The sequence below is a fragment of the Rhinatrema bivittatum genome, chromosome 14 (genome assembly GCF_901001135.1).
Source record: "Rhinatrema bivittatum chromosome 14, aRhiBiv1.1, whole genome shotgun sequence".
In the NCBI taxonomy this organism is placed as follows: domain Eukaryota; kingdom Metazoa; phylum Chordata; class Amphibia; order Gymnophiona; family Rhinatrematidae; genus Rhinatrema; species Rhinatrema bivittatum.
The window spans coordinates 67629079-67641276 of NC_042628.1; the positions used below are offsets into that span (position 1 = coordinate 67629079).

Here is a 12198-nt window from a genome sequence, read left to right on the forward strand (position 1 = left end):
TTAAAAGTTATATAGTATATATGACTATTGTTGCTACAATTATTAATGCAGAAAGCCTGATACAGGGAGGGAAGGAGTTCTTGTTAACACATGGGCAGAGATAGATTAGGAAAATTACCTGTCTGGGAGTATTGGGCTGTTGGTTTAATAAGACACACTAATGTTAGCTTGGATTTTAACTTGTATTTTGGCTCATTTTTCTGTGAAACTTAACCCTGGTATTTAACAGAGGTGACACTAAAACAGAAGTTAAAACCCATGCTAAGAATAGCTTGGAAGATGTAAATCCCCAAATGAATGAAGGAATTAGCTATTCCCCAATAATGCAGGAAGGCCTGCTCAATGACAGAAAGCTTAAGATACAATTACTGTACTTAACACTGGGAGGGCAATATTCAAGCTGGCTGTTTAAGTAATTTAGCCAGATATTACTTATCTGGCTAAGTTACAAGGTATTTTCAGGGGAACAGTTAACCCATACGGCCGGCGCCGGCGCCATTTTGCAATACGGCAATACGGCCGGCGCCATTTTGCAATACGGCAACGAGTGCAAGAGGTCGCTCCCGGACCCCCGCTGGACTTTTGGCAAGTCTTATGGGGGTCAGGAGGCCCCCCCAAGCTGGCCAAAAGTCCCTGGGGGTCCAGCGGGGGTCCGGGAGCGATCTCCTGCGCTCGTGACGTCGAGGGACAGGAACCAAAATGGCGCCGGTGCTACCTTTGCCCTGTCATATGACAGGGCAAAGGTAGCGCCGGCGCCATTTCTATTAACGCAGCCGTGGCCCGAGAGTGGAAGATCACATCAGGACCCCCCCACTGGACCCCAGGTAATTTAAAACATTTTGGGGGGGTTCGGGAGGGTGGGGGATTTATTTTAAAGGGTCGGGGTGGGTTTTAGGATTGTTTTAGTGTGCCGGTTTTCCCGCCCTCCCCCGATTTACGATTTAAACGATTTAAAAAAAACAAAAAACGCGACAATCAGATTCCCTCCCCCCCAGCCAAAATCGATCGTTAAGACGATCGATCACACGATTCACATCTCTATTATTCTATTGCTGTGCCCAGTGTGGTAGAAGCAGCTAGGTACTACCGAATGGGCACAGCAATAGAATAACACTGGCTACCAGAAATTTACGTTTGCCCCATCTCAGACTCAGGAGTTAAATTTCAATTTCCTGTATAAGCTCCTGGGGTGGGCACCAAAGTATATACTGCTCAGCTGTAGGTGCCCTCTCCACAGAGCTTATACTTTGATTTGTCAAACCTTGCCAGAATGGCAGTGCAGATAAGATTAGCCCTGTGCATTCTGACTTTGGGGCACAATCTGAAATGCAAGACTATTTTATTAAGGCATGACAAGTAAAATCGAAGAGTAAATTCTCCTGAATGGGGACCTAGCTGAACTGTATACCCTTTGGCACTGTGCATTCCGACTTTGCCATATTGTTGTGTTATAGGCACCCTCCTGAGAGGGCGCTTTATTACTCATGGCCATTTGCTTGCCATTAACTTACTGCATCCCACATCAACACGTTTTTTTTTAATGTGAGAGTAAAAGAAACCCTATGCTAAAAATAATGCAGGTTTTAATATGGGTTTTATTACATCGGTCCTGGGCACTCTGTCTGGAAGGAACAGATACTTGCTTCCATTCATATAAACAGAGACTTAAGCCAAACTGGGGGACAGTGAAATTCAGGAAACTGGAAATAAATAGGGATGTGAATCGTTTTTTGACGATTTAAAATATCGTCCGATATATTTTAAATCGTCAAAAATCGTTAGGGCCACGATACAATACCAATTCCCCCGATTTATCGTTAAAAAATCGTAAATCGGGGGAAGGGGGAGGGCAGGAAAACCGGCACACTAAAACCCCCTAAAACCCACCCCCGACCCTTTAAATTAAATCCCCCACCCTCCCAAACCCCCCCCCCCAAATGCTTTAAATTACCTGGGGATCCAGCGGTGGTCCAGAACGGCGGCGGTCCGGAACGGCCCCCTCAATTGAATCCTTTTGTCTTCAGCCGGCGCCATTTTGCAAAATGGCCGCCGCAAAATGGCGGCGGCCATAGACAAAAACGATTCGACGCAGGAGGTCGTTCCGGACCCCCGCTGGACTTTTGGCAAGTCTTGTGGGGGTCAGGAGGCCCCCCCAAGCTGGCCAAAAGTTTCTGGGAGTCCAGCGGGGTTCAGGAAGCGATTTCTTGCCGTGAATCGTTTTCCGTACGGAAAATGGCGCCGGCAGGAGATCGACTGCAGGAGGTCGTTCAGCAGCGGTCCGGAACCCCCGCTGAACGACCTCCTACAGTCGATCTCCTGCCGGCGCCATTTTCCGTACGGAAAACGATTCGCGGCAAGAAATCGCTTCCTGAACCCCGCTGGACTCCCAGAAACTTTGGCCAGCTTGGGGGGGCCTCCTGACCCCCACAAGACTTGCCAAAAGTCCAGCGGGGGTCCGGAACGACCTCCTGCGTCGAATCGTTTTTGTCTATGGCCGCCGCCATTTTGCGGCGGCCATTTTGCAAAATGGCGCCGGCTGAAGACAAAAGGATTCAATTGAGGGGGCCGTTCCGGACTGCCGCCGTTCTGGACCACCGCTGGATCCCCAGGTAATTTAAAGCATTTGGGGGGGTTCGGGAGGGTGGGGGATTTAATTTAAAGGGTCGGGGGTGGGTTTTAGGGGGTTGGCTCACGATTTTAACGATTTTTCACGATATTTTTAAAACCCAAACGGCAACAATACGATTCCCTCCCCCTCCCAGCCGAAATCGATCGTTAAGACGATCGAGGACACGATTCACATCTCTAGAAATAAAATCTCCTCTCTTTTTTTTCCTGCAGTCTACAAAGAGTTGGGATCTGAGATTATCACTTGGATTATCCTTGGCAATATCATTTTTCTATCCCCCATTGCCCTGGCTTTTTTCTATTTTGGCAGAAAAAGCAAGATGAGAGAGAAAGGTAAGTACCAGAAGAGGAAGAGGGGAGTGTAAAGGTGTGACATCTTTCCTTGGATTGGTGTGATGGAATCTGAGGGCAAGTCAGTTATTCAGGAGAGGAGGGTTGGTTCCTTTAGCCACCTCAGATCAGCATGCTCTAGTTCCAGCTGATTCTTCCTAGATAGGTGTTGTGAGACTGGTGCACTGTAGGACCATGGAACCCACAAGCTAAACTAGGTCTATGGGATATTAGAGAACCTCTTACAAACAAAAGATATGATCCTACCTGGCCAGACACATGTGAGGGCTTCCCTTCAGACCTGGACCTGTAGTATATCTTCCTTGTTCCCTTTAATCCCAATAAGTCTCATTGACTCACAAGTTAGTTTTAAACAACTTTTTATTACATCATTCTAGACATCTTGCAGGAATTCCAAAATCACCAGTTTTCCCAAAACATAAATCTCATCAGTTACTTTTCATAAAATTCTATGACATAACTTTCCCTTAACCCCCTCATAGTTTACACCATAGCACTTAGGGCTAGCTTCTGTTTCACCAGCAACATCATATATTTATTTCAATATTCTGCTTCCATAATGCACCACCTTAGCCCTGATTAATCTCTGCACCAACCATTAAAGTCAAAGATCTTGCTTAGCTACTGGGCTCTTGGCCTCACCATACAGATCATACAAGAATATGTGAAACCTAGCATTTTTAAGTGCCTTTGGAATGGATTCATTATAGCAACCCAGCCCAATAGACTTACTTAAATGCCCAGGATTTAATTCTTTAGCTTTTGCAGGAATACAGTTGCATTTTTACACAGCTAAACCCAGCTTCAATTAACAACACCCTGGGTTTAATTTCTTAGTTTCTACAGAAGCACTGATGCATTTTTCCCAACTAAACTCAGCTTCAATTAACAAACACACCAGGTTCCATGCTTTTATTTTCACAGGCAAAAAAATCATATAGTGGCATACAATATATTATAAACCTTTATTTGTTTTTCCAACAATATTCTAAAGGACACCCTTCTTTTAAATTTGCTAAATTTCAAACCCAAACCCAAGGAATACCAACCTAGGTATGTTGGTTGTGAGATCAGCCGGTAATTTTTAGATGCATCAATTGATTTTCCCTAGGGAGGTGGAGCATTGTCCCTTTAAATCGCTTGAGGACAGCATGGCAAGATGTGGATATAATTGTGCCCTTTTGATTGGCTCTGATGAATTTAAAAAGAGGTACAAGGAGTGGAGTTTGTTTTTCCCCTTGAACTCATTTGAAACTGATGGCGGCTGGATGCCGTAGCAGTGGTGGCGTCCTTTTTCCGAGATTGGTAGGGTAAGTTCCCTTCACTTTCACGCTTATATATATTTTTGTGTAGTTTTCTGTTTGGTTTGGGAACTTAAGTATTGAGAAAATTGGGCAACGTGTTTGGTTAATTCGTTGTAGGTAATTAGTGAAAAAGAATCACGGGTTATACCGCAAGAGTGGTTACCCTGTGCGAGCTCGTTCATGATGTATCGAAAAGTCGGAGTCGAGGAGCTTATCTTTAATGCGTTTGATGGTTCCTGGACGCACAGGTAAAATTTGTATAATATTATTTAAGGGAGGATGTGTTTTTGAGAAATATTTTGAGGTAAATTTTAATTAAATATATTAATTTGTGTAGATGAAACCTGTATAGGAATACTGTAAAAATGAATGTATTGAAGATATGTGAGCAGCAGAAAATAATTTTTATGCTCTCCTGAAGAAGCCTGTGAAAAGGCGAAATATGTTGGGAGAATGAAGAGAATATAGAAATAACGGGAGGATGAAGAGAGTATAAAATATCCTAATGTTTATAGAAGAAAGAGGATGTGATCGTTGGCAATGATGGGAATTCACAGCATAAAAATCTTCTGCTTTTGAAATAGAAAAACTGATGTGGAAAAGAAATATCTGTAAAACTTCAAAATATAGGAAAATGTTTTTAGAGAATAGATGTATGAATGGTGAATGGTTTGTAAGTATGGGTTGGGATTTTTAGGTTGGTATTCCTTGGGTCTGGGTTTGAAATTTAGCAATTTTAAAAGAAAGGTGTCCTTTAGAATATTGTTGGAAAAACAAATAAAGGTGTATAATATATTGTATGTCACTATATGATTTTTTGTTTGTCTAATTTTTCGTGATTATGTTATTGATTGCCAGTGTATTTGTTTTATTTTCACAGGAGCACTGCTTCAGTATAGGTACAGCTTCGTTACTTAATAGATTCAAACAAAACAGCTGAAAGGTTAAAAAGGTCATCTAGTTCTGGTTTCACGGCCTCTAAGAGCTGCTTCATGGTGTGCTGTCTTTTTATGGAACCCAGCAACCTATAGCTGCAAGGGGGAGAGGGTGGCCCCTCCCTGATTAGCAGGTCACTGGTGATATCATCCTACAGGCTGACCCTGGGAATCCTGGGAAATGTACCCCCTAGGAGTGGTTCTCTTAGCTTTTCTTGTGAGGAATGTGGACGGAGAGCTGCTCCTTTTCTCCTTGAGTTTTAGGTGACAGGTTTTTTTTAACCTTGGCTTCTCTTAGGAGAGATTTAGGTGGTTTTTCTTTTCTTGAGAGGACACCTGGTGCTGCTGTCTATTTCACCTATGGTAAATGCTTTTTTCCTCCCCTCTATTCACCAAGGAACCTTTCCTTCCCAAGCTAACAGATCGATACTGTAAGGCCGCGGTAGAAACAGTGCGGCAGTGTCAGGCGCACCCTTCCTCCCCGCACGCACAGTTCTCTAGACCTAGCGCCTGATACTCTCTTCTAATTGCATGCAAATGCATGCCGCGGCTGTGAAGCGATAGGGAAGGGTTATGCCCGCGCAACCCATTTTACTGTATAGGCGCTTAATACAGCACCTATACAGTAACCTGGGTGCGCTGGTACCTGTCCTTTCAAATGTCATTTCAAATGACATTTGGAATGACAGGCACCGGGAGGAGGGAGGCGGCGAAGCGACTTACTTCTTGCTTTTGGTTTTTTTTGCTTCGCCGCTGTGTCTCACCTCCGAGCAGGGCGCGAAAGCAGCCTTGCTCCGGGAGGAGGTGAGACACAGCGGCGAAGCAAAAAAAACCAAAGGCGCGTGTTCGATCGCGCGGGTAGGCGGCAGCAGCGGCGGCGGCGGGATCCGGGGGGCGGGTGGGTACGTGTTCGGGCGAGTAGGCAGGTAGGCGGCAGCGGCGGCGGCGCAGCAAAAAAAACCAAAAGCAATTTTGGTTTTTTTCAAAAAGCGACAAAAGTAACTTACTTTTCTGAAGCCATCAGGAACATGATCGTAGCCATCAGCAGGAACACGATCGTAGCTCCCCCGACGAAGATGGCCGCCTGCACAGGGAAAGCGTGCAATTGGCCGCTGAAGACGTGACGTCACGACGTTTGGCGTCACGGGATGTGACGTCACGTCTTCAGCGGCCAATTGCACGCTTTCCCTCGTGCAGGCGGCCATCTTTTTGTCTTCGTCGGGGGAGCTACTGATGGCTTCAGAAAAGTTTTTTTTTTTTTTTTTGCCACCTACCCGCCCTCCCGATCGAACATGCCGCTGCCTACCCGCCCCCCGGATCCCGCTGCCGCTGCTCCGCTGCCACTGCCGCTGCCCCCCGCTACCGCTGCTGCCTACCCGCCCGTGCGATTTTGGCGCTCATCCAGGCAGAGGGAGCCGGAGGTCGTTCGCCGTCGGCTCCCTCTGCCTGGATGAATGCCCGTGCGATTTTGGCGCTCATGAGCGCCAAAATCGCACGGGCATTCATTCCGGCGGGGCCGTGCGGTCATCCAGGCAGAGGGAGCCGGAGGTCGTTTCGCCGCCGGCTCCCTCTGCCTGGATGGATGCCCTTGCGAAATCGGGAGGAAGGGAGAAGGGACTACCGTAGCAGGCCCGAGCCTTGCTACTTTTTCGTTTTTTTGGTTTTTTTTGCTTTGGGAGGAGGGGACCGGACGGGCTGCAGGAGACCGGACTGGGGCTACACCGGAGACCGGACGGGCTGGACCGGAGACCGGACGGGACCAGGGCGGGTAAGCAATGTTTTTTGCACTACACTACACTAACACCTACTAGGGGGAGGCGGTAAACTAACACGTTAAGGCCGCGGCAAAACAGCGGGTTACTGAGGAGATAGTATCAGCGCCCGTTACAGATTCGGAGGGGAATAGCTAATTCCTTCATTATACAGCTTTTTCGTTCATTTACATGCTGGGTGCGGAAAGGGTTATGTGTCTATTTTAGGAAGCGCTAAGGACGCGTGAAACTGGAGACTGTATCGCTGGATCGCCTTACTCATCTGTATTGTGCGCTCCCAGCACGTTACAGACGGGGAATCTTTAACTGCACGTTACTGTATCGACTAGGGATGTGAATCGTGTCCTCGATCGTCTTAACGATCGATTTCGGCTGGGAGGGGGAGGGAATCGTATTGTTGCCGTTTGGGGGGGTAAAATATCGTGAAAAATCGTGAAAAATCGAAAAATTGCAAAACCGGCACATTAAAACCCCCTAAAACCCACCCCCGACCCTTTAAATTAAATCCCCCACCCTCCCGAACCCCCCCCCAAATGACTTAAATAACCTGCAGGTCCAGCGGCGGTCCGGAACGGCAGCGGTCCGGAATGGGCTCCTGCTCCTGAATCTTGTTGTCTTCAGCCGGCGCCATTTTCCAAAATGGCGCCGAAAAATGGCGGCGGCCATAGACGAACACGATTGGACGGCAGGAGGTCCTTCCGGACCCCCGCTGGACTTTTGGCAAGTCTCGTGGGGGTCAGGAGGCCCCCCACAAGCTGGCCAAAAGTTCCTGGAGGTCCAGCGGGGGTCAGGGAGCGATTTCCCGCCGCGAATCGTTTTCGTACGGAAAATGGCGCCGGCAGGAGATCGACTGCAGGAGGTCGTTCAGCGAGGGTTCCGGCGCCTCGCTGAACAACCTCCTGCAGTCGATCTCCTGCCGGCGCCATTTTCCGTACGAAAACGATTCGCGGCGGGAAATCGCTCCCTGACCCCCGCTGGACCTCCAGGAACTTTTGGCCAGCTTGTGGGGGGCCTCCTGACCCCCACGAGACTTGCCAAAAGTCCAGCGGGGGTCCGGAAGGACCTCCTGCCGTCCAATCGTGTTCGTCTATGGCCGCCGCCATTTTTCGGTGCCATTTTGGAAAATGGCGCCGGCTGAAGACAACAAGATTCAGGAGCAGGAGCCCGTTCCCGGACCGCTGCCGTTCCGGACCGCCGCTGGACCCGCAGGTTATTTAAGTCATTTGGGGGGGGGGGTTCGGGAGGGTGGGGGATTTAATTTAAAGGGTCGGGGGTGGGTTTTAGGGGGTTTTAGTGTGCCGGCTCACGATTTATAACGATTTATAACGATAAATCGTTAGAATCTCTATTGTACTGTGTTCCATAACGGTTTAAGACGATATTAAAATTATCGGACGATAATTTTAATCGTCCTAAAACGATTCACATCCCTAGTATCGACCTGTAAGTGTCTAAGGGTGCAGCAGCAGCCCTAGCTCTCCTTTTCCTTGCCCCCTCCCCTATTTTTTATTTGGGTGAAATTGCTTTGTGTTTTTATTGGGGAGGGGGTATTTGTGAGGCTTTTGTTTCTCCTTGTTTCAGTTTGGTGGTTGTTTTCAGGGGTTGGGTTTACTTTGTCCATTTTTAGGGTTTGTCTTCTGAGTTAGGAGTTTGCTTTGTTTGTTTTGGGTTTGCCTTATCCTTGGCAGAGTTTGTTTATGCACTGTTCTTTTGGTTGTTAGTTTCTTTTCTGTTCCAGTTTTATGCAAAGCTTGGTGCTTCTTTTGGTTTCCTAGGCAGAGGAAGCACTCTTGCACCAAGCACAGAAGCCCAAGTGGCCTGGGCACAGCCCTTTGGTTGCTGATTTTCTGTTTTCCCTGCTTGGTACTTCTTTTGTTTCTCCAAGCAGAAGAAGCTTTTGCACCAAGCACAGAAGCCAGAGTGAGCTATGCACAGTTCTTTTTCCCTAAACCCCCTTTTTTCATCCTAACTTCCCCGCCCCCAATCCTTAGTCTTCTGAGCTTTTTTTTCCTTCTCACCTGCTGATATCCTCTCCTCCACTGCTGAAAAAAGCATATTCAGTCCTATTTTCTTTCTCCTCTAACCCCCTCCCATCCATTGTTTTTTCTTTTTCCCTTTCTCTCTCTCTCTCACACACACACACGTAAGCATAGGAGAAATAGAAGGGTTAAGTACAACAGAGGGAGATACTACTAAAGCATCAAAATTATGGTCCTCAAAGAAGTCCGTTCCCCACACCACAGTGAGAGGCTCCACCCAAATCTCAATGCTCCCTTTAAAACTGTCATGCCCTGGAAAGGCCCAGTGAGATGGAGATGTAGGGACTTCAAGAAGGAGAAGAAATCAACTGACAAGCTGCCTCTACACCAGGCTTAGAAGGCGAAGACTCTCAAACTTCAGAACGCTTGGACACAACTAGTGAAGTTGCCTAAGGGAAGGGACCTCTGAATGCTTCAGACCTCCACCAGAAGTCTCGAAAGCTCAGTTGGTCAGCAGGGACAGACAGAAAGGAAGTGCAGGAGCCCCCCTCCCACAATTCCAATATTTTGTTCCAAAGCATCGGATATAACAGTCACCAACCTCATGGGAGAGACCCCACAAGATGAGGTTATGCCCAAGGGAGTGAGCCCAATAGGTACCACTGACCCCCCAGGGTGGGAATCCCCTGGATGGCATGGACCCCCAGGGTGGGAATCCTGTGGGTAGCTCCCTGGGTAGGCCCTCTGCAGAGACCCCAAACCCCAGGGAGAGAGACCACCAGACGCAATTAATCCACAGAGAGGGAACCCCATGTATATCACAAATACCTAGAGTGAGGAATACCCAGAGGGCATTGACCTTCAGGATGGAGGCCCCACTCATGGCAACCCAACCCAGGGAGAGGACCTTTATGATACCAGTGGTCCCCAGGAAGGGGAACAGCAGATAGGGACTAGGATCCAGGGGTGAAAGTCACAAATTGCTGCAAGCCCCCAAGGTGAGAGCCTATGACACTCCTAATCCCCAGGGTGTCATCTGCCTGCCCCTAAACCTCAGGGAAGATACAATCAGGGTGCACTTGTAGCTGCAGGAGGGAAAATCAAGGTGGAAAGAGGAAACTCAAGATGAAATGCACGGAAGAGAAGGAGCCAAGGACGGGCACCCAAGCCCCAACTGTAAAATCATACTTGGCTGTAGTAGCTGGAAATCCGTCTTTCCCCCACTCACTGGAATCCTTAGAGCTAGGCTGGCAGCAACACAAATGGTCTTCACGGGAGGATGCTGAGGCCTAAGCCAGAAATACACCTTGCGCTGCGAGATGCTCACTTTGGGGAACATACAAGTGTATGCTCTAGCAGCCACATAAGTAGTGGGGCAGAGAGCGTCTACTCCGCTAGCAAGTAGAATGGTAAAGTAGTAATATACTCTGTAGGGGTACCCCTGATGAATCTGGGGCAGGCAGCTCAGAAAAGCATAGTAACTGGGCTTCTTCTTCTTTGGGCTGGAAGAGTAAGCCTCTAAGCTGAAGGTCCAGTTGAGCTGCGTTCCGACAGTTGTGTGGCTGGTCACTGGATCTGTCAGTCCCCTCTTCCTGTTTGCCCTAGCTTTGGGAGAAGTGGTGGGGAGGGATCCTTTTACAGGCAATGAAGTATCATGATCTACCAGTACTTGGGTTGGTGGAGGATCAAGGACTTTTCCCCTTTTGGCTCCCTTCTCACACTCCCATCTTGCTCCTTCAGTCTTAGTGCTCTTCCCTCCCCCTTCCCCTTTAGTGAATGTCCAGAGTAACCATATGAATGATCTTTGAGGCCTGGACTCAAGCTCGACCAACCACCAGCTGTTTTATTCATGAGTGTGGCACATGCCTGGCTCCCCTTCTTAGGTGGTGGCCCCATTATTTCTGGCTCACTTTGGATGGGGGGAGCAATGTGTCCACTGCTTTAGCAAGGAGAGGCTTTATCTTCTTTTCTTTTGCTTTTAGTCTTTTTTCAGTCCTCTTCTCACGTTTCTGCTCTTTGGAGGGGGGTGAAATCCCCCCAAACAGGTGCACCTCTGGTAAGGGTGAGGGTCTCACAGAGGCCTTCTGAGGCACCGCATCCTGCTTGTCCAGACTTGCCATTTTGTCTGTAGTTGGAATTTTTATTTATTTATTAACATTTTTCTATACCGTCGTTTGGTGGGAACCGTCACAACAGTTTACATTAAGGCACATAAAAAGAAGCTAACGTATCTTAAGTTACATAGGTGCCATTTGAGGGTCGGTAACATAGTTTGTAAATAGTATTAATTGGTAAGTGTAATAATTCATTTCCAATTCACATTGTAACAGTTTAGGTTACTAGAATACCTTTAACATTGTACTTTTACTCTTTTGCTGAGCTTTAAAAGAATGAAACTTAATCTGCTTAAAAGTTACACACATATTGATTTTGGTAATGTGTTTGTTGTTCAATTGTTTGTAGTTCAATTGTTTGTACCTGCTTTCCCTTGAGTACTATTCTCCTTTCTCTTTTTGGTAAGCTAGTTTAAAAAGCCAGGTTTTTAGATTTTTTCTAAAGGTTTTGTTGTTGCTTTGTAGTCTCAACTCTGTGGGCATGGTGTTCCAAAGTATGGGTCCTACCAAGGATAGAGCTCTTTCTCTTACTTGTGTGAGTCTGGCTGTTTTGACTGATGGAATAGTGAGGAGTGCTTTGTTGGCTGATCTCAGATTCCTATTTGGTACGTGTACACGAAGGGCTGTGTTCAGCCAGTCTGCTTTTTCATTGTGTATTAATTTATGTATGAATTGTACTGAATTCTTTGTTCAATGGGTAGCCAGTGTAATTCTGCCAGGGTTTCTGTGATGTGTCCTGTTTTGCTTTTGCCGGTTAAGATTCTGGCCGCTGTGTTTTGTAATATCTGTAGTGGTCTTAGTGACGTGTGTGGTAGGCCTGGCAGAAGGGCGTTACAGTAATCGGTACTTGCAAAGATCAGCGCATGGAGTACTGATCGGAAGTTGGCGGTTGTTAGAAGAGGTTTAAGTCTTTTCAGCACTATGGGGTAGATTTTAAAAAAGCGCGCCCTCGTGTACTTTTGTTGGTGCATCAGGCGCAAACAAAAGTACACTGGATTTTAGTAGATACGCGCGTAGCCGCTAAAATCCTGGATCGGCGCGCGCAAGGTTGCCGATTTCGTGTAGCCGGCGCGCGCCAAGCCGCGCAGCCTGCCGCCGTTCCCTCCAAGGCCGCT

At 47.4% G+C, this 12198-nt stretch overlaps 1 protein-coding gene across 2 annotated transcripts in view; it reads left to right on the forward strand.

The window, feature by feature from the left end:
* Window positions 1-12198, forward strand: part of LOC115075811 (cell wall protein DAN4-like) — a 313797-nt gene that overhangs the window by 141944 nt on the left and 159655 nt on the right. For both annotated transcript variants that reach the window (XM_029576612.1, XM_029576613.1), the window contains exon 5: window positions 2842-2961. In XM_029576612.1, the coding sequence (XP_029432472.1) occupies window positions 2842-2961 (120 nt within the window). The remainder of the gene's footprint in view (window positions 1-2841; window positions 2962-12198) is intronic.